Here is a 24,053-nt window from a genome sequence, read left to right as displayed (position 1 = left end):
GGCGAAAGGGGATCCGCTGCCGCCTGCGAGCCGCGTGAAATAAGGTGACGATGGGCTGATAGTACGGGGGGGACTGCATCTCGGGCTGTTACAGTTATACTCGCCCCTCCCTCGCTGTCTGCCTGTGCGGACTCCTCTTCATAGCATGTGCATACGTATGCTGTCCCTAACGAAAGCCGCTGGTTACTGGGGCGCTCCGGTGATCAAGATGGCTACTCAACCACTCTATGCTGCTTTCCAATTGGCCTGCGCTGCTCACATGAGAATAATGACTCGACTACCAATGCATTGGATAGTCTAAGAAGCAGCACGACCATCCTGGATCCCCACTGCAGCGCCCCAAGGACTGCAGGAACAGCAGCTGTACGGCAATAAAGGAGGCACTAGGTGATACAAAACCACCATCCCATACCACCTTAGGCAAAATGCACTAGTAGCATTCATCCGCTGTTGCTCATGTATTAAAGGGGTTGTCCAGGACTTTTCCTATTGACCACCTGGCCTCAAGATAGGTCATCAACAGTTGAGCAGCGGGGGCCACCACTTAGTGTCCTTGCTAATCAGCTGATATTAGGCCCACTGTCAGTGCAGACAGCGCTGTCCACATTGCAGTGGCTTGGTTTGGTACTACAAGCACATCTCCCATTGAATTCAACCCAATACCAACCGGAGTCGCTGGAGACAGAGCTGTCAGATCCCTGTGCTGTCCGCACTGCTAGCAGGCGCAGTGAGCAGCTGATCGTGGGGATCCTGAACAGCAGAACCCTACAATCAACTTCTGATGGCCCGAAGAGGGATGCCTACAGCTCTGCGGCTGGGCTACACGGCGATCCCTGTCATGGCAAACAGTTTGTGTAGCCTTATAACTATAGATCCCTGCATGCGTGAGTCCGCAGCAGAATCTGACCCTGTACCCAGCCAGCATCCGTGCGGTCCTGTATTTTCTTCTTTTTTTCCGTACTGCGAATGGTCCAAACGGCTCGCTGTGCGGGCAGATATTTTTTAAACTCCTGCTTATCCCGTGAAATCCACGGCCCATCTGCAATCAGCCATAGATTCCAAGGGAAAAGCAGGAGCCGTGGGTTGGACGGGTTTCATTGACTTCAATGGAAGCCGTCCGTGCGGAATCCGCGGGAAAATGGAGCATGCTGCGCTTTTTCATCCGCGAACAGAAGCCGCAATTGGTTTCCGCTTGTGTGCAGGAAGGATCATTTTTGCAGTGCATGCTATGGGCGGATTCTGGAGGTGGTCGCGTGCGGTCACCTTATATATTCAGTCCCAACCACAATGTAGAGCGGAGAGTGTAATAAGTGGCTTCACTCCCCTTAATTCAGGGGGGCAAAGCTGCCTCCAGACTTCCTGCAGACCCCAAGCGGCGGACCCCGACGATTGACTATTGATGATCCATCCTGAGGATCCCTATCTGGTTTTCTAGCATCAGTCTGGTGGATACATCCAGGTACACGATGTTTAGTATTGCCCCTCCCTCCCCAATCCTGCGCTGTCAGGGGATGTGCGGTCATTAGGCCGCATCCACACGGCGATAGCGATATCGCTGCTATGTACAAACAATTTTGTAGAGTCAGTGATGTTTCTTTTTTGGGGGAAAATGTAGCATCGTGTCGCTGTTATGCGCAATTAAATTGCACAATTTTGTAGCGTGACGATTACTAGGTTAAAACTACATTGTATAGCATGAAAATCGCAAGTTTGTGAGATGTGATAAACAAGGAGGCTCCAGAGGGAAACATGGGCTACCAAAAATGTTTTTAAAAATAAAAATTAATAAATAAATCACGGCTGTATTGAGCATGTGGCTTGAAATATAAGCCCTACTCGAAAATAAGCCCTAGCTGCAGGAAAAAAACACATACATCGCTTAGAAGGGCTGTCCGGCTCTTGCTCTGCATCTTCTCCCCCATCCGCGGCACTGGTCTCCCCCATCCGCGGCACTGGTCTCCTCCAATCCAGGAAGGGCTGACAGAAGACTGAAGACCAGTGCTGGGGAGCTTCTTAGGTGATGCATTATTTTTTTTTTTTCCCCCTGCAGCTAGGGCTTAGTTTAGGACTTTACAGTAGGATTTTCTACTGTAAAAGTTGCATAGCACACTCGAAAAATGCATTTTTGTGTGATATGCGGGGTTCTGGTGGGGGGATGTCACCATGTGTAGAGCTGACGATGGGGTCCGGTTGGAGGGGTGTCACCAGGTGTAGAGCTGACAACGGGGTCTGGTGGGGGATGTCACCAGGTGTAGAGCCGACAACGGGGTCTGGTGGGGGAATGTCACCCAGTGTAGAGCCGACAATGGGGTCTAGTGGGGGGATGTCACCAGGTGTAGAGCTGACAACAGCGTCTGGTGGGGGGATGTCACCAGGTGTAGAGCTGACGATGGGGTCTGGTTGGGGAATGTCACCCGGTGTAGAGCCGACGACAGGGTCTGGTGGGGGGATGTCACCAGGTGTAGAGCTGACAACGGGGTCTAGTGGGGGGATGTTACCAAGTGTAGAGCCGACAACGGGGTCAGGTGGGGGAATGTCACCCAGTGTAGAGCCAACAACGGGGTCTAGTGGGGGATGTTACCAGGTGTAAAGCTGACAACGTGGTCTGGTGGGGGGATGTTACGAGGTGTAGAGCCGACAACGGGGTCTGGTGGGGGGATGTCACCCAGTGTAGAGCCGACAATGGGGTCTAGTGGGGGGATGTCACCAGGTGTAGAGTTGACAACAGCGTCTGGTGGGGGGATGTCACCAGGTGTAGAGCTGACGATGGGGTCTGGTTGGGGAATGTCACCCGGTGTAGAGCCGACGACAGGGTCTGGTGGGGGGATGTCATCAGGTGTAGAGCTGACAACGGGGTCTAGTGGGGGGATGTTACCAAGTGTAGAGCCGACAACGGGGTCAGGTGGGGGAATGTCACCCAGTGTAGAGCCAACAACGGGGTCTAGTGGGGGATGTTACCAGGTGTAAAGCTGACAACGTGGTCTGGTGGGGGGATGTTACGAGGTGTAGAGCCGACAACGGGGTCTGGTGGGGGGATGCTACCAGGTGTAGAGCTGACAACGGGGTCTGGTGGAGGGATGCTATCAGGTTTAGAGCCGACAACGGGGTCTGGTGGGGGGATGTCACCAGATGTAGAGCCGGCAACGTGGTCTGGTGGGGGGATGCCACCAGGTGTAGAGCTGACAACTGGGTCTGGTGGGGGGATGTCACCAGGTGTAGAGCAAACAACGGGGTCTGATGGTGGGATGTCACCAGGTGTAGAGCTGACAATGGGGTCTGGTGGGGGGATGTCACCCGGTGTAGAGCCGACAACGGGGTCTGGTGGGGGAATGTCACCGGGTGTAGAGCCGACAACGGGATCAAGTGGGGGGATGTCACCAGGTGTAGAGCTGACAACTGGGTCTGGTGGGGGGATGTCACCAGGTGTAGAGCAAACAACGGGGTCTGATGGTGGGATGTCACCAGGTGTAGAGCTGACAATGGGGTCTGGTGGGGGGATGTCACCCGGTGTAGAGCCGACAACGGGGTCTGGTGGGGGAATGTCACCGGGTGTAGAGCCGACAACGGGATCAAGTGGGGGGATGTCACCAGGTGTAGAGCTGACAACAGTGTCTGGTGGTGGGATGTCACCAGGTGTAGAGCCGACAACGGGATCAAGTGGGGGGATGTCACCAGGTGTAGAGCTGACAACAGGGTCTGGTGGGGAGATGTCAGCAGGTGTAGAGCCGACAAAGGGGTCTGGTGGGGGGATGTCACCAGGTGTAGAGCTGACAACGGGGTCTGGCAGGGGGATGTGACCAGGTGTAGAGCCGACAACGGGGTCTGGCGGGCGGATGTCACCAGGTGTAAAGCCGACAACGAGGTCTGGTGGTGGGATGTCACCAGGTGTAGAGCAGACAATGGGGTCTGGCGGGCGGATGTCACCAGGTGTAGAGTCGACAACGGGGTCTGGAAGGGGGATGTGACCAGGTGTAGAGCTGACAACGGGGTCTAGTGGGGGGATGTTACCAAGTGTAGAGCCGACAACGGGGTCAGGTGGGGGAATGTCACCCAGTGTAGAGCCAACAACGGGGTCTAGTGGGGGATGTTACCAGGTGTAAAGCTGACAACGTGGTCTGGTGGGGGGATGTTACGAGGTGTAGAGCCGACAACGGGGTCTGGTGGGGGGATGTCACCCAGTGTAGAGCCGACAATGGGGTCTAGTGGGGGGATGTCACCAGGTGTAGAGCTGACAACAGCGTCTGGTGGGGGGATGTCACCAGGTGTAGAGCTGACGATGGGGTCTGGTTGGGGAATGTCACCCGGTGTAGAGCCGACGACAGGGTCTGGTGGGGGGATGTCATCAGGTGTAGAGCTGACAACGGGGTCTAGTGGGGGGATGTTACCAAGTGTAGAGCCGACAACGGGGTCAGGTGGGGGAATGTCACCCAGTGTAGAGCCAACAACGGGGTCTAGTGGGGGATGTTACCAGGTGTAAAGCTGACAACGTGGTCTGGTGGGGGGATGTTACGAGGTGTAGAGCCGACAACGGGGTCTGGTGGGGGGATGCTACCAGGTGTAGAGCTGACAACGGGGTCTGGTGGAGGGATGCTATCAGGTGTAGAGCCGACAACGGGGTCTGGTGGGGGGATGTCACCAGATGTAGAGCCGGCAACGTGGTCTGGTGGGGGGATGCCACCAGGTGTAGAGCTGACAACTGGGTCTGGTGGGGGGATGTCACCAGGTGTAGAGCAAACAACGGGGTCTGATGGTGGGATGTCACCAGGTGTAGAGCTGACAATGGGGTCTGGTGGGGGGATGTCACCCGGTGTAGAGCCGACAACGGGGTCTGGTGGGGGAATGTCACCGGGTGTAGAGCCGACAACGGGATCAAGTGGGGGGATGTCACCAGGTGTAGAGCTGACAACTGGGTCTGGTGGGGGGATGTCACCAGGTGTAGAGCAAACAACGGGGTCTGATGGTGGGATGTCACCAGGTGTAGAGCTGACAATGGGGTCTGGTGGGGGGATGTCACCCGGTGTAGAGCCGACAACGGGGTCTGGTGGGGGAATGTCACCGGGTGTAGAGCCGACAACGGGATCAAGTGGGGGGATGTCACCAGGTGTAGAGCTGACAACAGTGTCTGGTGGTGGGATGTCACCAGGTGTAGAGCCGACAACGGGATCAAGTGGGGGGATGTCACCAGGTGTAGAGCTGACAACAGGGTCTGGTGGGGAGATGTCAGCAGGTGTAGAGCCGACAAAGGGGTCTGGTGGGGGGATGTCACCAGGTGTAGAGCTGACAACGGGGTCTGGCAGGGGGATGTGACCAGGTGTAGAGCCGACAACGGGGTCTGGCGGGCGGATGTCACCAGGTGTAAAGCCGACAACGAGGTCTGGTGGTGGGATGTCACCAGGTGTAGAGCAGACAATGGGGTCTGGCGGGCGGATGTCACCAGGTGTAGAGTCGACAACGGGGTCTGGCAGGGGGATGTGACCAGGTGTAGAGCCGACAACGGGGTCTGGCGGGCGGATGTCACCAGGTGTAAAGCCGACAACGGGGTCTGGTGGGGGGATGTCACCAGGTGTAAAGCCGACAACGGGGTCTGGCAGGGGGATGTGACCAGGTGTAGAGCCGACAACGGGGTCTGGCGGGCGGATGTCACCAGGTGTAAAGCCGACAACGGGGTCTGGTGGGGGGATGTCACCAGGTGTAGAGCTGACAACAGGGTCTGGTGGGGGGATGTCACCAGGTGTAGAGTCGACAACGGGGTCTGGTGGTGGGATGTCACCTGGTGTAGAGCTGACAACGGGGTCTAGCATTGGGATGTCACCAGGTGTAGAGCTGACAACAGGGTCTGGTAGGGGGATGTCACCAGGTGTAGAGCTGACAATGGGGTCTGGTAGGGGGATGTCACCAGGTGTAGAGCTGACAACAGGGTCTGGTAGGGGGATGTCACCAGGTGTAGAGCTGACAACGGGGTCTGGTGGGGGGATGTCACCAGGTGTAGAGCTGACAACGGGGTCTGGTGGGGGGATGTCACCAGGTGTAGAGCTGACAACAGGGTCTGGTAGGGGGATGTCACCAGGTGTAGAGCTGACAATGGGGTCTGGCGAGGGGGGTGTCACCAGGTGTAAAACCGACAACGGGGTCTGGTGGGGGATGTCACCAGGTGTAGAGCTGACAATGGGGTCTAGTGGGGGGATGTCACCAGGTGTAGAGCTGACAACAGGGTCTGGTAGGGGGATGTCACCAGGTGTAGAGCTGACAACAGGGTCTGGTGGGGGGATGTCACCAGGTGTAGAGCTGACAACTGGGTCTGGTGGGGGGATGTCACCAGGTGTAGAGCTGACAACTGGGTCTGGTGGGGGGATGTCACCAGGTGTAGAGCAAACAACGGGGTCTGATGGTGGGATGTCACCAGGTGTAGAGCTGACAATGGGGTCTGGTGGGGGGATGTCACCCGGTGTAGAGCCGACAACGGGGTCTGGTGGGGGAATGTCACCGGGTGTAGAGCCGACAACGGGATCAAGTGGGGGGATGTCACCAGGTGTAGAGCTGACAACAGGGTCTGGTGGGGAGATGTCAGCAGGTGTAGAGCCGACAAAGGGGTCTGGTGGGGGGATGTCACCAGGTGTAGAGCTGACAACGGGGTCTGGCAGGGGGATGTGACCAGGTGTAGAGCCGACAACGGGGTCTGGCGGGCGGATGTCACCAGGTGTAAAGCCGACAACGAGGTCTGGTGGTGGGATGTCACCAGGTGTAGAGCAGACAATGGGGTCTGGCGGGCGGATGTCACCAGGTGTAGAGTCGACAACGGGGTCTGGCAGGGGGATGTGACCAGGTGTAGAGCCGACAACGGGGTCTGGCGGGCGGATGTCACCAGGTGTAAAGCCGACAACGGGGTCTGGTGGGGGGATGTCACCAGGTGTAAAGCCGACAACGGGGTCTGGCAGGGGGATGTGACCAGGTGTAGAGCCGACAACGGGGTCTGGCGGGCGGATGTCACCAGGTGTAAAGCCGACAACGGGGTCTGGTGGGGGGATGTCACCAGGTGTAGAGCTGACAACAGGGTCTGGTGGGGGGATGTCACCAGGTGTAGAGTCGACAACGGGGTCTGGTGGTGGGATGTCACCTGGTGTAGAGCTGACAACGGGGTCTAGCATTGGGATGTCACCAGGTGTAGAGCTGACAACAGGGTCTGGTAGGGGGATGTCACCAGGTGTAGAGCTGACAACAGGGTCTGGTAGGGGGATGTCACCAGGTGTAGAGCTGACAACAGGGTCTGGTAGGGGGATGTCACCAGGTGTAGAGCTGACAACGGGGTCTGGTGGGGGGATGTCACCAGGTGTAGAGCTGACAACGGGGTCTGGTGGGGGGATGTCACCAGGTGTAGAGCTGACAACAGGGTCTGGTAGGGGGATGTCACCAGGTGTAGAGCTGACAATGGGGTCTGGCGAGGGGGGTGTCACCAGGTGTAAAACCGACAACGGGGTCTGGTGGGGGATGTCACCAGGTGTAGAGCTGACAATGGGGTCTAGTGGGGGGATGTCACCAGGTGTAGAGCTGACAACAGGGTCTGGTAGGGGGATGTCACCAGGTGTAGAGCTGACAACAGGGTCTGGTGGGGGGATGTCACCAGGTGTAGAGCTGACAACTGGGTCTGGTGGGGGGATGTCACCAGGTGTAGAGCTGACAACAGGGTCTGGTAGGGGGATGTCACCAGGTGTAGAGCTGACAACTGGGTCTGGTGGGGGGATGTCACCAGGTGTAGAGCTGACAACGGGGTCTGGTGGTGGGATGTCACCAGGTGTAGAGCTGACAACTGGGTCTGGTAGGGGGATGTCACCAGGTGTAGAGCTGACAATGGGGTCTGGTGGTGGGATGTCACCAGGTGTAAAGCCGACAACGGGGTCTGGTGGTGGGATGTCACCAGGTGTAGAGCTGACAACAGTGTCTGGTGGTGGGATGTCACCAGGTGTAGAGCCGACAACGGGATCAAGTGGGGGGATGTCACCAGGTGTAGAGCTGACAACAGGGTCTGGTGGGGAGATGTCAGCAGGTGTAGAGCCGACAAAGGGGTCTGGTGGGGGGATGTCACCAGGTGTAGAGCTGACAACGGGGTCTGGCAGGGGGATGTGACCAGGTGTAGAGCCGACAACGGGGTCTGGCGGGCGGATGTCACCAGGTGTAAAGCCGACAACGGGGTCTGGTGGTGGGATGTCACCAGGTGTAGAGCCGACAATGGGGTCTGGTGGGGGGATGTCACCAGGTGTAGAGCTGACAACAGGGTCTGGTGGGGGGATGTCACCAGGTGTAGAGTCGACAACGGGGTCTGGTGGTGGGATGTCACCAGGTGTAGAGCTGACAATGGGGTCTGGTGGTGGGATGTCACCAGGTGTAGAACTGACAACAGGGTCTGGTGGTGGGATGTCACCTGGTGTAGAGCTGACAACGGGGTCTAGCATTGGGATGTCACCAGGTGTAGAGCTGACAACAGGGTCTGGTAGGGGGATGTCACCAGGTGTAGACCTGACAACAGGGTCTGGTAGGGGGATGTCACCAGGTGTAGAGCTGACAACAGGGTCTGGTAGGGGGATGTCACCAGGTATAGAGCTGACAACGGGGTCTGGTGGGGGGATGTCACCAGGTGTAGAGCTGACAACGGGGTCTGGTGGGGGGATGTCACCAGGTGTAGAGCTGACAACAGGGTCTGGTAGGGGGATGTCACCAGGTGTAGAGCTGACAATGGGGTCTGGCGAGGGGGGTGTCACCAGGTGTAAAGCCGACAACGGGGTCTGGCGAGGGGGGTGTCACCAGGTGTAAAGCCGACAACGGGGTCTGGTGGGGGGATGTCACCAGGTGTAGAGCTGACAACAGGGTCTGGTAGGGGGATGTCACCAGGTGTAGAGCTGACAACAGGGTCTGGTGGGGGGATGTCACCAGGTGTAGAGCTGACAACTGGGTCTGGTGGGGGGATGTCACCAGGTGTAGAGCTGACAATGGGGTCTGGTGGGGGGATGTCACCAGGTGTAGAGCTGACAACAGGGTCTGGTAGGGGGATGTCACCAGGTGTAGAGCTGACAATGGGGTCTGGCGAGGGGGGTGTCACCAGGTGTAAAGCCGACAACGGGGTCTGGTGGTGGGATGTCACCAGGTGTAGAGCTGACAATGGGGTCTGGTGGTGGGATGTCACCAGGTGTAGAGCTGACAACTGGGTCTGGTGGGGGGATGTCACCAGGTGTAGAGCTGACAACGGGGTCTAGTGGGGGGATGTTACCAAGTGTAGAGCCGACAACGGGGTCAGGTGGGGGAATGTCACCCAGTGTAGAGCCAACAACGGGGTCTAGTGGGGGATGTTACCAGGTGTAAAGCTGACAACGTGGTCTGGTGGGGGGATGTTACGAGGTGTAGAGCCGACAACGGGGTCTGGTGGGGGGATGCTACCAGGTGTAGAGCTGACAACGGGGTCTGGTGGAGGGATGCTATCAGGTGTAGAGCCGACAACGGGGTCTGGTGGGGGGATGTCACCAGATGTAGAGCCGGCAACGTGGTCTGGTGGGGGGATGCCACCAGGTGTAGAGCTGACAACTGGGTCTGGTGGGGGGATGTCACCAGGTGTAGAGCAAACAACGGGGTCTGATGGTGGGATGTCACCAGGTGTAGAGCTGACAATGGGGTCTGGTGGGGGGATGTCACCCGGTGTAGAGCCGACAACGGGGTCTGGTGGGGGAATGTCACCGGGTGTAGAGCCGACAACGGGATCAAGTGGGGGGATGTCACCAGGTGTAGAGCTGACAACTGGGTCTGGTGGGGGGATGTCACCAGGTGTAGAGCAAACAACGGGGTCTGATGGTGGGATGTCACCAGGTGTAGAGCTGACAATGGGGTCTGGTGGGGGGATGTCACCCGGTGTAGAGCCGACAACGGGGTCTGGTGGGGGAATGTCACCGGGTGTAGAGCCGACAACGGGATCAAGTGGGGGGATGTCACCAGGTGTAGAGCTGACAACAGTGTCTGGTGGTGGGATGTCACCAGGTGTAGAGCCGACAACGGGATCAAGTGGGGGGATGTCACCAGGTGTAGAGCTGACAACAGGGTCTGGTGGGGAGATGTCAGCAGGTGTAGAGCCGACAAAGGGGTCTGGTGGGGGGATGTCACCAGGTGTAGAGCTGACAACGGGGTCTGGCAGGGGGATGTGACCAGGTGTAGAGCCGACAATGGGGTCTGGCGGGCGGATGTCACCAGGTGTAAAGCCGACAACGAGGTCTGGTGGTGGGATGTCACCAGGTGTAGAGCAGACAATGGGGTCTGGCGGGCGGATGTCACCAGGTGTAGAGTCGACAACGGGGTCTGGCAGGGGGATGTGACCAGGTGTAGAGCTGACAACGGGGTCTAGTGGGGGGATGTTACCAAGTGTAGAGCCGACAACGGGGTCAGGTGGGGGAATGTCACCCAGTGTAGAGCCAACAACGGGGTCTAGTGGGGGATGTTACCAGGTGTAAAGCTGACAACGTGGTCTGGTGGGGGGATGTTACGAGGTGTAGAGCCGACAACGGGGTCTGGTGGGGGGATGTCACCCAGTGTAGAGCCGACAATGGGGTCTAGTGGGGGGATGTCACCAGGTGTAGAGCTGACAACAGCGTCTGGTGGGGGGATGTCACCAGGTGTAGAGCTGACGATGGGGTCTGGTTGGGGAATGTCACCCGGTGTAGAGCCGACGACAGGGTCTGGTGGGGGGATGTCATCAGGTGTAGAGCTGACAACGGGGTCTAGTGGGGGGATGTTACCAAGTGTAGAGCCGACAACGGGGTCAGGTGGGGGAATGTCACCCAGTGTAGAGCCAACAACGGGGTCTAGTGGGGGATGTTACCAGGTGTAAAGCTGACAACGTGGTCTGGTGGGGGGATGTTACGAGGTGTAGAGCCGACAACGGGGTCTGGTGGGGGGATGCTACCAGGTGTAGAGCTGACAACGGGGTCTGGTGGAGGGATGCTATCAGGTGTAGAGCCGACAACGGGGTCTGGTGGGGGGATGTCACCAGATGTAGAGCCGGCAACGTGGTCTGGTGGGGGGATGCCACCAGGTGTAGAGCTGACAACTGGGTCTGGTGGGGGGATGTCACCAGGTGTAGAGCAAACAACGGGGTCTGATGGTGGGATGTCACCAGGTGTAGAGCTGACAATGGGGTCTGGTGGGGGGATGTCACCCGGTGTAGAGCCGACAACGGGGTCTGGTGGGGGAATGTCACCGGGTGTAGAGCCGACAACGGGATCAAGTGGGGGGATGTCACCAGGTGTAGAGCTGACAACTGGGTCTGGTGGGGGGATGTCACCAGGTGTAGAGCAAACAACGGGGTCTGATGGTGGGATGTCACCAGGTGTAGAGCTGACAATGGGGTCTGGTGGGGGGATGTCACCCGGTGTAGAGCCGACAACGGGGTCTGGTGGGGGAATGTCACCGGGTGTAGAGCCGACAACGGGATCAAGTGGGGGGATGTCACCAGGTGTAGAGCTGACAACAGTGTCTGGTGGTGGGATGTCACCAGGTGTAGAGCCGACAACGGGATCAAGTGGGGGGATGTCACCAGGTGTAGAGCTGACAACAGGGTCTGGTGGGGAGATGTCAGCAGGTGTAGAGCCGACAAAGGGGTCTGGTGGGGGGATGTCACCAGGTGTAGAGCTGACAACGGGGTCTGGCAGGGGGATGTGACCAGGTGTAGAGCCGACAACGGGGTCTGGCGGGCGGATGTCACCAGGTGTAAAGCCGACAACGAGGTCTGGTGGTGGGATGTCACCAGGTGTAGAGCAGACAATGGGGTCTGGCGGGCGGATGTCACCAGGTGTAGAGTCGACAACGGGGTCTGGCAGGGGGATGTGACCAGGTGTAGAGCCGACAACGGGGTCTGGCGGGCGGATGTCACCAGGTGTAAAGCCGACAACGGGGTCTGGTGGGGGGATGTCACCAGGTGTAAAGCCGACAACGGGGTCTGGCAGGGGGATGTGACCAGGTGTAGAGCCGACAACGGGGTCTGGCGGGCGGATGTCACCAGGTGTAAAGCCGACAACGGGGTCTGGTGGGGGGATGTCACCAGGTGTAGAGCTGACAACAGGGTCTGGTGGGGGGATGTCACCAGGTGTAGAGTCGACAACGGGGTCTGGTGGTGGGATGTCACCTGGTGTAGAGCTGACAACGGGGTCTAGCATTGGGATGTCACCAGGTGTAGAGCTGACAACAGGGTCTGGTAGGGGGATGTCACCAGGTGTAGAGCTGACAACAGGGTCTGGTAGGGGGATGTCACCAGGTGTAGAGCTGACAACAGGGTCTGGTAGGGGGATGTCACCAGGTGTAGAGCTGACAACGGGGTCTGGTGGGGGGATGTCACCAGGTGTAGAGCTGACAACGGGGTCTGGTGGGGGGATGTCACCAGGTGTAGAGCTGACAACAGGGTCTGGTAGGGGGATGTCACCAGGTGTAGAGCTGACAATGGGGTCTGGCGAGGGGGGTGTCACCAGGTGTAAAACCGACAACGGGGTCTGGTGGGGGATGTCACCAGGTGTAGAGCTGACAATGGGGTCTAGTGGGGGGATGTCACCAGGTGTAGAGCTGACAACAGGGTCTGGTAGGGGGATGTCACCAGGTGTAGAGCTGACAACAGGGTCTGGTGGGGGGATGTCACCAGGTGTAGAGCTGACAACTGGGTCTGGTGGGGGGATGTCACCAGGTGTAGAGCTGACAACTGGGTCTGGTGGGGGGATGTCACCAGGTGTAGAGCAAACAACGGGGTCTGATGGTGGGATGTCACCAGGTGTAGAGCTGACAATGGGGTCTGGTGGGGGGATGTCACCCGGTGTAGAGCCGACAACGGGGTCTGGTGGGGGAATGTCACCGGGTGTAGAGCCGACAACGGGATCAAGTGGGGGGATGTCACCAGGTGTAGAGCTGACAACAGGGTCTGGTGGGGAGATGTCAGCAGGTGTAGAGCCGACAAAGGGGTCTGGTGGGGGGATGTCACCAGGTGTAGAGCTGACAACGGGGTCTGGCAGGGGGATGTGACCAGGTGTAGAGCCGACAACGGGGTCTGGCGGGCGGATGTCACCAGGTGTAAAGCCGACAACGAGGTCTGGTGGTGGGATGTCACCAGGTGTAGAGCAGACAATGGGGTCTGGCGGGCGGATGTCACCAGGTGTAGAGTCGACAACGGGGTCTGGCAGGGGGATGTGACCAGGTGTAGAGCCGACAACGGGGTCTGGCGGGCGGATGTCACCAGGTGTAAAGCCGACAACGGGGTCTGGTGGGGGGATGTCACCAGGTGTAAAGCCGACAACGGGGTCTGGCAGGGGGATGTGACCAGGTGTAGAGCCGACAACGGGGTCTGGCGGGCGGATGTCACCAGGTGTAAAGCCGACAACGGGGTCTGGTGGGGGGATGTCACCAGGTGTAGAGCTGACAACAGGGTCTGGTGGGGGGATGTCACCAGGTGTAGAGTCGACAACGGGGTCTGGTGGTGGGATGTCACCTGGTGTAGAGCTGACAACGGGGTCTAGCATTGGGATGTCACCAGGTGTAGAGCTGACAACAGGGTCTGGTAGGGGGATGTCACCAGGTGTAGAGCTGACAACAGGGTCTGGTAGGGGGATGTCACCAGGTGTAGAGCTGACAACAGGGTCTGGTAGGGGGATGTCACCAGGTGTAGAGCTGACAACGGGGTCTGGTGGGGGGATGTCACCAGGTGTAGAGCTGACAACGGGGTCTGGTGGGGGGATGTCACCAGGTGTAGAGCTGACAACAGGGTCTGGTAGGGGGATGTCACCAGGTGTAGAGCTGACAATGGGGTCTGGCGAGGGGGGTGTCACCAGGTGTAAAACCGACAACGGGGTCTGGTGGGGGATGTCACCAGGTGTAGAGCTGACAATGGGGTCTAGTGGGGGGATGTCACCAGGTGTAGAGCTGACAACAGGGTCTGGTAGGGGGATGTCACCAGGTGTAGAGCTGACAACAGGGTCTGGTGGGGGGATGTCACCAGGTGTAGAGCTGACAACTGGGTCTGGTGGGGGGATGTCACCAGGTGTAGAGCTGACAACAGGGTCTGGTAGGGGGATGTCACCAGGTGTAGAGCTGACAACTGGGTCTGGTGGGGGGATGTCACCAGGTGTAGAGCTGACAACGGGGTCTGGTGGTGGGATGTCACCAGGTGTAGAGCTGACAACTGGGTCTGGTAGGGGGATGTCACCAGGTGTAGAGCTGACAATGGGGTCTGGTGGTGGGATGTCACCAGGTGTAAAGCCGACAACGGGGTCTGGTGGTGGGATGTCACCAGGTGTAGAGCTGACAACAGTGTCTGGTGGTGGGATGTCACCAGGTGTAGAGCCGACAACGGGATCAAGTGGGGGGATGTCACCAGGTGTAGAGCTGACAACAGGGTCTGGTGGGGAGATGTCAGCAGGTGTAGAGCCGACAAAGGGGTCTGGTGGGGGGATGTCACCAGGTGTAGAGCTGACAACGGGGTCTGGCAGGGGGATGTGACCAGGTGTAGAGCCGACAACGGGGTCTGGCGGGCGGATGTCACCAGGTGTAAAGCCGACAACGGGGTCTGGTGGTGGGATGTCACCAGGTGTAGAGCCGACAATGGGGTCTGGTGGGGGGATGTCACCAGGTGTAGAGCTGACAACAGGGTCTGGTGGGGGGATGTCACCAGGTGTAGAGTCGACAACGGGGTCTGGTGGTGGGATGTCACCAGGTGTAGAGCTGACAATGGGGTCTGGTGGTGGGATGTCACCAGGTGTAGAACTGACAACAGGGTCTGGTGGTGGGATGTCACCTGGTGTAGAGCTGACAACGGGGTCTAGCATTGGGATGTCACCAGGTGTAGAGCTGACAACAGGGTCTGGTAGGGGGATGTCACCAGGTGTAGACCTGACAACAGGGTCTGGTAGGGGGATGTCACCAGGTGTAGAGCTGACAACAGGGTCTGGTAGGGGGATGTCACCAGGTATAGAGCTGACAACGGGGTCTGGTGGGGGGATGTCACCAGGTGTAGAGCTGACAACGGGGTCTGGTGGGGGGATGTCACCAGGTGTAGAGCTGACAACAGGGTCTGGTAGGGGGATGTCACCAGGTGTAGAGCTGACAATGGGGTCTGGCGAGGGGGGTGTCACCAGGTGTAAAGCCGACAACGGGGTCTGGCGAGGGGGGTGTCACCAGGTGTAAAGCCGACAACGGGGTCTGGTGGGGGGATGTCACCAGGTGTAGAGCTGACAACAGGGTCTGGTAGGGGGATGTCACCAGGTGTAGAGCTGACAACAGGGTCTGGTGGGGGGATGTCACCAGGTGTAGAGCTGACAACTGGGTCTGGTGGGGGGATGTCACCAGGTGTAGAGCTGACAATGGGGTCTGGTGGGGGGATGTCACCAGGTGTAGAGCTGACAACAGGGTCTGGTAGGGGGATGTCACCAGGTGTAGAGCTGACAATGGGGTCTGGCGAGGGGGGTGTCACCAGGTGTAAAGCCGACAACGGGGTCTGGTGGTGGGATGTCACCAGGTGTAGAGCTGACAATGGGGTCTGGTGGTGGGATGTCACCAGGTGTAGAGCTGACAACAGGGTCTGGTGGGGGGATTTCACCAGGTGTAGAGCTGACAACGGGGTCTGGTGGGGGGATGTCACCAGGTGTAGAGCTGACAACGGGGTCTGGTGGGGGGATTTCACCATACAATCAGTACGGGACATTGCAGCTTCTGGACCTTCCAGAGTCCACTGTTGGCCATGTTATTTGGAGATGGACACCATCAGATGTGTGCGGTGCTGCCTCGTTTAGGGAGATATTGTAAACTGACAGAACGTGGACAACAAAGCCTTGTAGGAGCTGTGAAGACATCACACACATCGTCTGCCCTCGCTCAGGGGGTCTCACAGGCCATGGGAACCCTTCGTAGGGCTGGCATGTGAAGGGTTACCATGAACAAGTGGCTGCACACATCTCAGCAGTGAATGCAAAGCAGCGCCGGCGATGGGGCTTGGAGCGACGGACTGTAAGTGGGTGGAAGCAAGTGTTGTGGATGAATCACAGGACACCATCTTCCGATTGGATGGCGGCACTTGGGTTTGGCAGTTACCTGGAGAGCGGTTTCTACAAGACGGCATTGTCCCAACAGTGAAGTACGGAGGAGGTTCTGTTATGGTGGGGGGGGGGGGAGGTTCCACTGGAAAGGACTGGAGCCATTGGTTATAGTGAAGTCCACCCTCAACACCAATGGGTACGGAGACATCCCCGACAATGTGGCATCACCTCCCCTGTGGTAATACTCTGGTACAGCTCTGTGTCTCCACCAACATGACCGAGCGCCATGTCATACGGCACCCAGTGTGGAGGCGCAGAATGTCTGCAGACTTCATTGGCCGCCCCAAAAGTGTGGAACTCAATCTCATCGGGCATCTTTGGGCTGAACTAGAAGGTTGTATCTGTGCGCGCCCAACTCGCCCACACAAATCTATGGGAGTTTAGTGGAAAGCGGCCGCGGAGGGTGACTGCAGTCAAGGAGGCCAAAAGCGGCCAACATCGGATTGAAAAATGTGAATAAAATCCAATCTCATCCGTTCTATCTCTGTGCGTCCCAATAGGTCTGTCAGCAGAGTATATATCACTTACACTGCTGTATATGTGAGCAGAGGTGCAGAACTAGAAATCTGTCATTATATTTCTGCCCACCACACGTGGTTATTTTCAACTGCAATACATGTGTATCAGCAGCAGGTGGCGCCCGAGCTCCACAATGACCAAAACTTCAACCAAAACTGGAAAATGGTTTAATTTCCATGAAAACCTGCAGGATTCTGTAGTGGATTTCCATGGCAGAATATTCCAGTTAGTGTGGAATCCCCCTTAGATGAGGATCTGCTTCCTCTACAACAAACTGCTAACCAAGATCTTCGGCCTGGAGAGGGCGCTGTTCCAGAGTATAAGAAGGAATGAGCCGAGGAGGGTCCCAACATCCGGCTTCCACTCTCTATATAATTACTATCATTATATCCATTATAGAGGAGGGGCGCCAGCAGTCAGAGGATAAGTTGGGGCGCTACTGAAATGTCTATGGTAATAAAGCTTGTAGGAAGAGACACATATGCCCATTCTTCTGGCATTGATGATCACATCATGAGCGCCATGACGCCAGGAGTTCGGGAACGTGACGCTGCAGCCTCTAACTGGTGGCCTGATTTCCTGTGACATCATCTGTCACAATGGGGACCACAGCGGGACTTCAGCACCAGATCCTGGAGGAGGAAATATAGTTCACTTCATTATTTTAATGCAGTGGGGGGCTATTGAAGGGGGGGGGGGGGGGATGCAGTAACCGGACAAGCCCTTTAAAGCGGTTGTACCACAATTGTAAGTTATCCCCTATCCATAGAATGTCCACAGGACAGGGGATCAGTGCAGGGGTCTCACCCCTAAGACCCTCGCCAATCTCCAGTTCGGGACTCCCATGTCCCGCTCTGACTGTCACTGTGGGGGTCACTTCTTCTACAGTTATGTTACTGCGAATGCAGCGCTGGACGAGCATGCGCGGCGAGCACTCCATTAATTTCAGTAGGGCTGACTACGGAATCTACGGAGTGCTAGTGCGCTCGCACGATCTGCTATTCCTCCCGTTCTATCAGGTGGTTACACCATCACATAGGCGGGAAGTTGCTGCCATCGCTGTGTGAACAGAGACATTTCTGCATCCACTTCTTTAGTAAAGGCGCCTTCAGATGACCCGTAGTAACTGCCTGCAGATTACCATTAATTGGCGCGGCCCCGCTGACTCTAACCCAATTTTTTCCCCATACTCACCTCTGTTCCTCCTTCCGTCTTTCCTTAGATTCAGCTCTCTGCAACAATTGTGCGATCCGCACCGCTCACTCTCAATGGGGGACGTCAGACTTTATCCTCAGTGAGTGCTGGGGTCCGCCCACTTGACACATTGACGGTGTCTGGAACCTAAACAGAGCCTGTCCCAGCAGAGGGAGGTAAGTATGGAGAAGAAGGAATAAGATGAAACAACCTGCGATACATTTACAGGTCCTCTTAAACCCCTTAATACAATCTGATATACATGTAGGTTGAATGTGGGTCTTTGACGACCTCCCCCCCCTTCCTTAACAAATGATTGCAAGTTCAAGCCCCTCCTGAAAAAAGTGAAGGAAAGATTTTTTTTAAATATTGCAAGAAATCAAACATATAAAAATTTGAAAAAGAAACACGTTCTCCTATTTTTAACATTATAAAATCAAAACAAAAAGCCCGGCATCGCCTCGTCCGGTAAAGTCCGATCTATTGGAGTGATGCATTATTGATTATACACAAGCGCTGCGGCAAAAATATACACAACGCCAGAATTGCAAAAATGTAGTAAAAAGCGATCAAAAACTGCAACATGGTAACGATAGAGTTCGGGAACGTCACGCAGGCTCTCACAAAAATATCAAGCCTTCACGCAACCGCATGAAAGGGAAAAAGAGATTCTCATTTTTTAATGGAGTATAACGAAAAAATTATATACGTTTGGTATCGCGGTAATCGTGCCGAACCATCGATCAAAATAACGCCATCTTACTGCTCTGTGAACGCCGTAAAAGACAAACCTCTATAGAAATGGTGCAAATGCATTTTTTTTCCATTTCACTCTACTTAGGCTAACTTCACACGGGCGAGCGCGATGTCAGGCCGTGAATCCTGACCCACGTATCGCGCTCCCACCAAGTGAAATCTCCATGGATACAGCCTTGCATCACTTCGGGGAATCGTCCGCAAGACGAGACGCACTTTATAATGGTACCATTTAATGCGCTGTGTAACCTACCGAAAAACGTTAGAAAATGTCTAAATAGAGTGAAGTGGGGGAAAATGCAATTGCGCCATTTTGGGGGGATTGTGTCCCTGCTCTGTTTTTGAAGCAAAATAGATCAATTTTTTCCCACTGATTCCAAAAAGATGATTTGCTTTCATTCCGTCAGCTTTTGTTTTTTTTTTATGGAAAAGTAATGCTGCAGACTGCGCTGTTTTCCTATTTTAAAAACGGAAACCTGCAGTCCGTCCGCTTGTTTTCTGTTTCTGTGAAACTCCACTGAAGTCAATGAGAAAAAAAAACGGAATCCGCTTTTTTTGTGTTTTATTTCAGTTTCACCGCTCCAAAAATGGAGCTGATAGACGGAGACCCTGAACCGACCCCAAGGCCGGGCTCACACGAATGTGTTTACCGCAGATTGCGTGTGCGGTGTACATGCGTGTAATTCACAGGCAATCCAATACATTGCCTTACGCTGGTTGCTCACATTTGCATGTAAGAATTGCGTAATACGCCAGTGCAGAAAAGAGTGCAGCACCTTCTATTTTGCCGCGTATTACGCTCCAGAGAGTCCATTGATCTATATGGGTGAGTAATCAATACCGCCGATACGTAATTACATTATGTGTGGGCCACATATATAGGAGCCGTTACAAAGCGACAGCGCAGGAAATGTAAACAAAAAAACAGGAAGATCGCATGACAGCGTGTGTGAGATACGTGTGTGAGATACTGCGTGAGATACGTGTGTGAGATATGTGTGTGAGATACTGCGTGAGATACGTGTGTGAGATACGTGTGTGAGATACTGCGTGAGATACGTGTGTGAGATACGTGTGTGAGATACTGCGTGAGATACGTGTGTGAGATACGTGTGTGAGATACGCGGCCGTGCGCAGTACAATATCGCTGCTATAGGACGGCTCCACAGCGGTCTTACGCGTACGGCCGTGTGAGCCGGACTGACGCAGCTGGGCCTAATCAATTTATTTAAATGAGGTGAAAAAAAAACAAAAGACAAACTTGAGATTGTACTGAAGGGGTTAAAACTCCCAGGGGGGGCGGCGGCGGCGGCACAACCCCTTTAGAACCATCTCCAAAATTAGCTTTTTTTAAACTAACATGATGTTTTCCTGAATACTTCTATTTTTGGCTGCTTTTGCTGCCGGTATTTCTACCTTTATCCGCCTCCGCCCATCCCCCACCACCCCAAATTCCTGGGGAACCTCCCAGCAGCTGTGAAGGCCTCTCTGCATCCATCAGAGGAGTCTGCTGCCCCAGCAGGTCAGTGGAGTCCATGGAGATCTCCCTGAAGGCTCTGGGCTTGGCCCCTGGCAGGTAGGTGGCCGCTCTCCATCCACCTGGTAGCGGCTTCTCTGCACAAAGTTGGGGAATTCCTTAACCCCTTAGTGACCGGCCTAGTTTTTTTGCTTTAAGGACCAAGTGATTTTCATCGTCCCGTTACAAAAACCGTAACGCTGGCGGCTGTATGAGCGCTCGTGGTTTGGGGGTCAGTTGTGTGTTTTGGCTGTTTTTTCATATCCGCACTCCGGCCTCCATATAATGTGTTGAAGTCCTGTTACATTTTTGGAAAGATGCAAACGCACGGAAATCCCGCCGTTGTTTTGGGTTACTTTTTATGGCGCTCCCCATTCAGTAACGATAACCCGATGACTTTCTTATCTGAGCGGCGATTACTGATATGAGACGTTTATTGACTGCTTTTCATTGTTTATTTGGGAGGCCGATGCTATAAGTAATAACGTATTCTTATTTCCTGCGTCGTTACAAACGCAGTAATAACGATTATGTTGCGGGGCTTTTTGGGGTTTTTTTTTCACCCCTTTTTTCTTCTTTCTGGTATTTTATCCCTTTAGAAAGGATTTTGTGTGGGAAAAATGCTGTTGGGACCTGCAGGGGGCGCTATTTGCCCACTAGAGTGCGCCACGTGCCGGATGCGTCGGTAGCCTCGGCGGCCCGGACACCTCTGTCATCTCATCGGAGATCTGTTACTGAAGGAAAGGTCTGCGGTGATTCCCTGATGGGCCGGCCCTCCGGCTTGTAGTCGCTGACTTAGTTTCTCGCACGCGGTCTGTCATGCGGTGTGTTGCAATGTTGTCATATGAACTGGTCAGGAAATGTGGCTTTGGGGTTTGGCTTCCTTCTCCGTACAGCGGGGAGGCGCAGGGCACGGAGACCGCAGAAGGTGGGGGACGTGCGGCTGAGTGCGCCAATGTTATACGGCTCCAGCCTGGAAACTATCTGATCCCTACAGTCTTAGGCGGGTCTCACACTGACACCGATCCGCGGCGATCCTCGCACATTGATGTGTTTACATGTCCGTATCGCGGATGGGAATTAGGACAGCAATAGTAATGTAGCCATGAGACGATGATCGCCCCGCGTGAAGGTGCCGTCCTACATATGAATGACCGACCACGTGGGATTTTCGCGTATCTTATTTTTCGCTCCGTAAGATGCGCTTTCGTGCCTCCCCACAGCGGGGGAGGAATTCAGGTCCTACACCTCTGCACCGCCTTCCGTACCGCTAAATGGTGATGAGCGCTGCCCGACCTCCTCCAATCATGCTTGCTCCCGCGTACAACCAGCGCCGCTACTTCTGCTTTGGAAGAGAAAGGGAATACCCCTGGTGAACTCAAATATTTTTTTTCCTCCTCTAAAACGTAGATGCGTCCAACGGAGTGAAAAATGCGCTAAATTATTTATTGGCCGCACAACTTTACTGTTAGTATCTAAATTGTCTCCAAAAACGTGCGGCTTTTAACAATACCGTAACGGGAGTCGCTTCAATCAATGAACTAAATCCTATTCATGGTATCATAGCAGCAGGATATGAATCCATCTGTAACTCGCACAGCGCCGCCTTGTGGCCGGGGAGGGGGGGGGGTGCACCGCCCTGTGGGCTCGGAGTTGAGCACGGTGGAGAGAGGCTGTTTCTTCGGCTCCATGACGGCTCTACCGCTGCGGCGTCCCAAACACAACCGCACAGACCAGGGAATCTGGGAATTCGTCGTCCGGCTTTAGCATCAGTGGGAGTCTGAAACGCGCAAATTCCTAATTGCCGACGCCCCTTGTCATGGCGATTCTGACAGAACAACTTCTGGGGTGCCGTTACTTTTCCACAATCTCCTCTTTAGCCGCCATACTAATAAGATGGCAGACATCCGTCTCTTCTACCGGCATGAACATGGAAGGTCGGGTCAGCTGTGCTTCTATCACTGGGGAAAGGCACGTATGGCGAGGCTGCTGGGCACGTATGGCGAGGCTGCTGGGCACGTATGGCGAGGCTGCTGGGCACGTATGGCGCGACCTTTCTGCAATGATGAAGGGCCGCAGGTCGGACGGCTTCAGTTGACTACAATGGAAGCCGTCCGTGTGGAATCCACCTTAAAATAGAGGATGCTGCAGTTTCCACCCCCCCCCCCCCCCCCACTCCCCCTTCCCACGAACAGAAAACTGCATTCGAGGTTTTACTTAGCATGCTATGGCAGGTATTTGCTGCGGGATCCGGAGGTGGGCGCCCGCTCCAGATTCAATGCAAATCCAGCCATGTGCAAGCGGCCTTAAAGGGCCACTCCGGTGAAATCCCTTATTCCATTCCTACACCTCTCGTTGTCACATGTCTTCATGGTGCTATTTTTTTGGCTTCACTTTCACATCCATCCCATGATGCATTAGCTGAAGCCGTACCATTTTTGCCCGCTGGGGAGACGCCTAAATAAACTGCAGTCCATAATTCTATAGCCTGGAGGATGAGCTGTGATCTCCTCTATTCTATCTGTGTGATCATCATTGGTCACGGTGATAGGCGTGTCTGTCTCCCTGCAGGCAGGTTCTGTGGTCGGTCCATGTAAAAGCATCTCACAGACTAGTTTCTAGTCAGGTTCTCAAACGCATAACCCAAGTAGATCTGAGCGGGTCAGAACTGAGATCACATGACCATCGGAGGAGAAAGGAGATTCAGATAGGAAGGAGTAACTAACCAAGATAACTCTAGCTGACTCGTATATACTGGGGAATAGATACATAGTGAATGAATTTTAAAAAATCACCAGAGTGACACCCCCCCCCCCCCCCCCCCGACTTTTCCTGGGTATTTGCTTTTTGGGTTCTAACTTCTTGCTTTGGTCTTCCAGGAGATCAGTGTCACCGGATGTGCTTGGTTGCTGCTGATCCCTTATCCCTATGAACATGCAGTTATCAAATATGAACGTCTAACTTAATATGTATGTAAACGAACACTACATCACCTACTGCCCCCACTCGCACCCCTCCGCCTTCTCAGGAGTGCATATAAAGGGGTTCTCTGCTTTGGACAATCCCTGCTTGATAGAAGGGCCCATTGACATTCAGCAGATCCTAAAGTGCCACACACACTAAGACAACTCTGCAGTCAGCTGTAGCCTATGTGGAAACTTTTCAGTGAGTGTTCAATTTCCCTGCAGCGCCCCCACAGGGGGCATGAAGCATTACACAGCATCCATTCATATCAATGGGTTGTTCTTGTAATGTAGAACAGGTCGGGTCCTCCAGAGTGAGAGACGCTCTTTATAACTACCCTTCGCTTTGGTCAAGAGCTGATGATCCCACACAGAAGACGCCCCTCTGTTCACTCCAAATCCCCGAATAGTTTGTATTAATGTTTTGTCTGATCTGGACCAGCCTTTGGCGGACGGCACTATTAGTAAGTAGCCAGAAGTTGAGCGCTTGCTCCTCTACCCTGTGTAGTCATTACATAACAGATCTCCGGAGACGTCAGGTTTTCGGCGACGCCAGTGCAAACAGCTCTGAAGATATTTGCATGACGAGAACTTCTGCCGTTTCATATGAAGCGCAGGAAGAAGGAAACAAGATGTAGCCAACCTCCCTGCCAGGCAAACAAGTCGTCTTCCGTCCGGGTGGCAGTGCAGAGTACCCGCCTCTGTGTACGGCGCACATGACTGAGCTTCACCTTTGCACAGAATATGAGGATATTGATCTCTGCCAAGATTTTCCAGCCTTTACCCTGTGAGACTCGCCGCGTCTCGTGAGGTTTATTCCTCCTAACAAGTTCTCCTCGTCTGTGTTGTCCGAAGATGATCCGGATTACGGAGCAGACCCACCGTGCCTAGATGCCAAGCTGTGCCGATAGAGGGGGCACTGCTCAGAAGGGATGGGTGACTTCCCTATAACGGACCTCTTCTCCCTGCCTGATCTGGAGGACGAGGAACTTATAGATCTGTAAGTAA

General features: G+C 55.3%; 1 protein-coding gene across 3 annotated transcripts in view; it reads left to right on the top strand.

Annotated features, from left to right (window-relative positions):
- The first annotated feature begins 20,056 nt into the window (after nt 1–20,056).
- The window catches only part of MCOLN2 (mucolipin TRP cation channel 2), a 35,033-nt gene continuing 31,036 nt past the window's right edge, over nt 20,057–24,053 (top strand). The window contains exon 1 of one of the 3 annotated variants that reach the window (XM_066597869.1): nt 20,057–20,142. In XM_066597869.1, coding sequence (XP_066453966.1) covers nt 20,102–20,142 — 41 coding nt within the window. In that variant the 5' untranslated portion in view covers nt 20,057–20,101. Of the gene's footprint in view, nt 20,143–23,667; nt 24,050–24,053 lie in introns of those variants that run through there. The other 2 variants (XM_066597868.1, XM_066597870.1) reach the window with 2 other exon arrangements.

Source organism: Eleutherodactylus coqui, chromosome 3, assembly GCF_035609145.1.
Source record: "Eleutherodactylus coqui strain aEleCoq1 chromosome 3, aEleCoq1.hap1, whole genome shotgun sequence".
Taxonomy (NCBI): Eukaryota; Metazoa; Chordata; class Amphibia; order Anura; family Eleutherodactylidae; genus Eleutherodactylus; species Eleutherodactylus coqui.
This window is presented reverse-complemented; position numbering and strand designations above follow the sequence as displayed.